Source organism: Neopelma chrysocephalum, unplaced genomic scaffold (genome assembly GCF_003984885.1).
Source record: "Neopelma chrysocephalum unplaced genomic scaffold, ASM398488v2 Primary Assembly neopelma1_96967, whole genome shotgun sequence".
NCBI lineage: Eukaryota > Metazoa > Chordata > Aves > Passeriformes > Pipridae > Neopelma > Neopelma chrysocephalum.
In genome coordinates, this window is record NW_020925610.1 from 3,232 (window position 1) to 3,981 (window position 750).

The 750-nt window shown below is 66.9% G+C and overlaps 1 protein-coding gene across 1 annotated transcript in view; it reads left to right on the top strand.

Moving 5' to 3' along the window:
- The window catches only part of LOC113960970 (alanine aminotransferase 1-like), a gene marked incomplete at its 5' end in the record, with an annotated part of 3,736 nt that overhangs the window by 865 nt on the left and 2,121 nt on the right, over positions 1 to 750 (top strand). The window contains one exon of the mRNA XM_027670932.1: positions 378 to 508. Coding sequence (XP_027526733.1) covers positions 378 to 508 — 131 coding nt within the window. The remainder of the gene's footprint in view (positions 1 to 377; positions 509 to 750) is intronic.

The following is a 750-nucleotide window of genomic DNA, read 5'->3' on the forward strand; positions in this document are numbered from 1 at the left end:
CTCACTGTCCCCTGTCTGTCCCCTGTCTGTCCCCTCACTGTCCCCTCGTTGTCCCCTCACTGTCCCCTGGCCGTCCCCTGGCTGTCCCCTGGCTGTCCCCTCACTCTCCCCTGTCTGTCCCCTCACTGTCCCTCACTGTCCCTCACTGTCCCCTGTCTATCCCCTCGCCGTCCCCTCACTGTCCCCTCACTGTCCCTGTCTGTCCCCATGCCCCCTGACTGTCCCTCACTGTCCCTCACTGTCCCTCACTGTCCCTCACTGTCCCCTGTCTATCCCCTCGCCATCCCCTCACTGTCCCCTCACTGTCCCCTGTCTGTCCCCTCGTTGTCCCCTGGCTGTCCCCTCACTGTCCCCTGAGTGTCCCGTGTCCCCGGCAGGTTCGTACAGCGCCAGCCCGGGTGTGGAGCTGGTTCGGGAGGACGTGGCTCGTTACATCGAGCGGCGCGACGGGGTCCCGGCCCGGGCCCAGGACATCTTCCTGTCCACGGGAGCCAGCGATGCCATCATGGTACGGGGGCGTTGGGGACATTGGGGGGCCTTGGGGACACACGGGGGGTTGGGGACACACGGGAGGGTTGGGGACACTCGGGGGGTTGTGGGGACACACGGGGGGTTGTGGGGACACACGGGGGGGTTGGGGACACTCGGAGGGTTGGGGATCAGGACATCTTCCTGTCCACGGGAGCCAGCGATGCCATCATGGTACGGGGGCGTTGGGGACATTGGGGGGCCTTGGGGACACACGGGGGG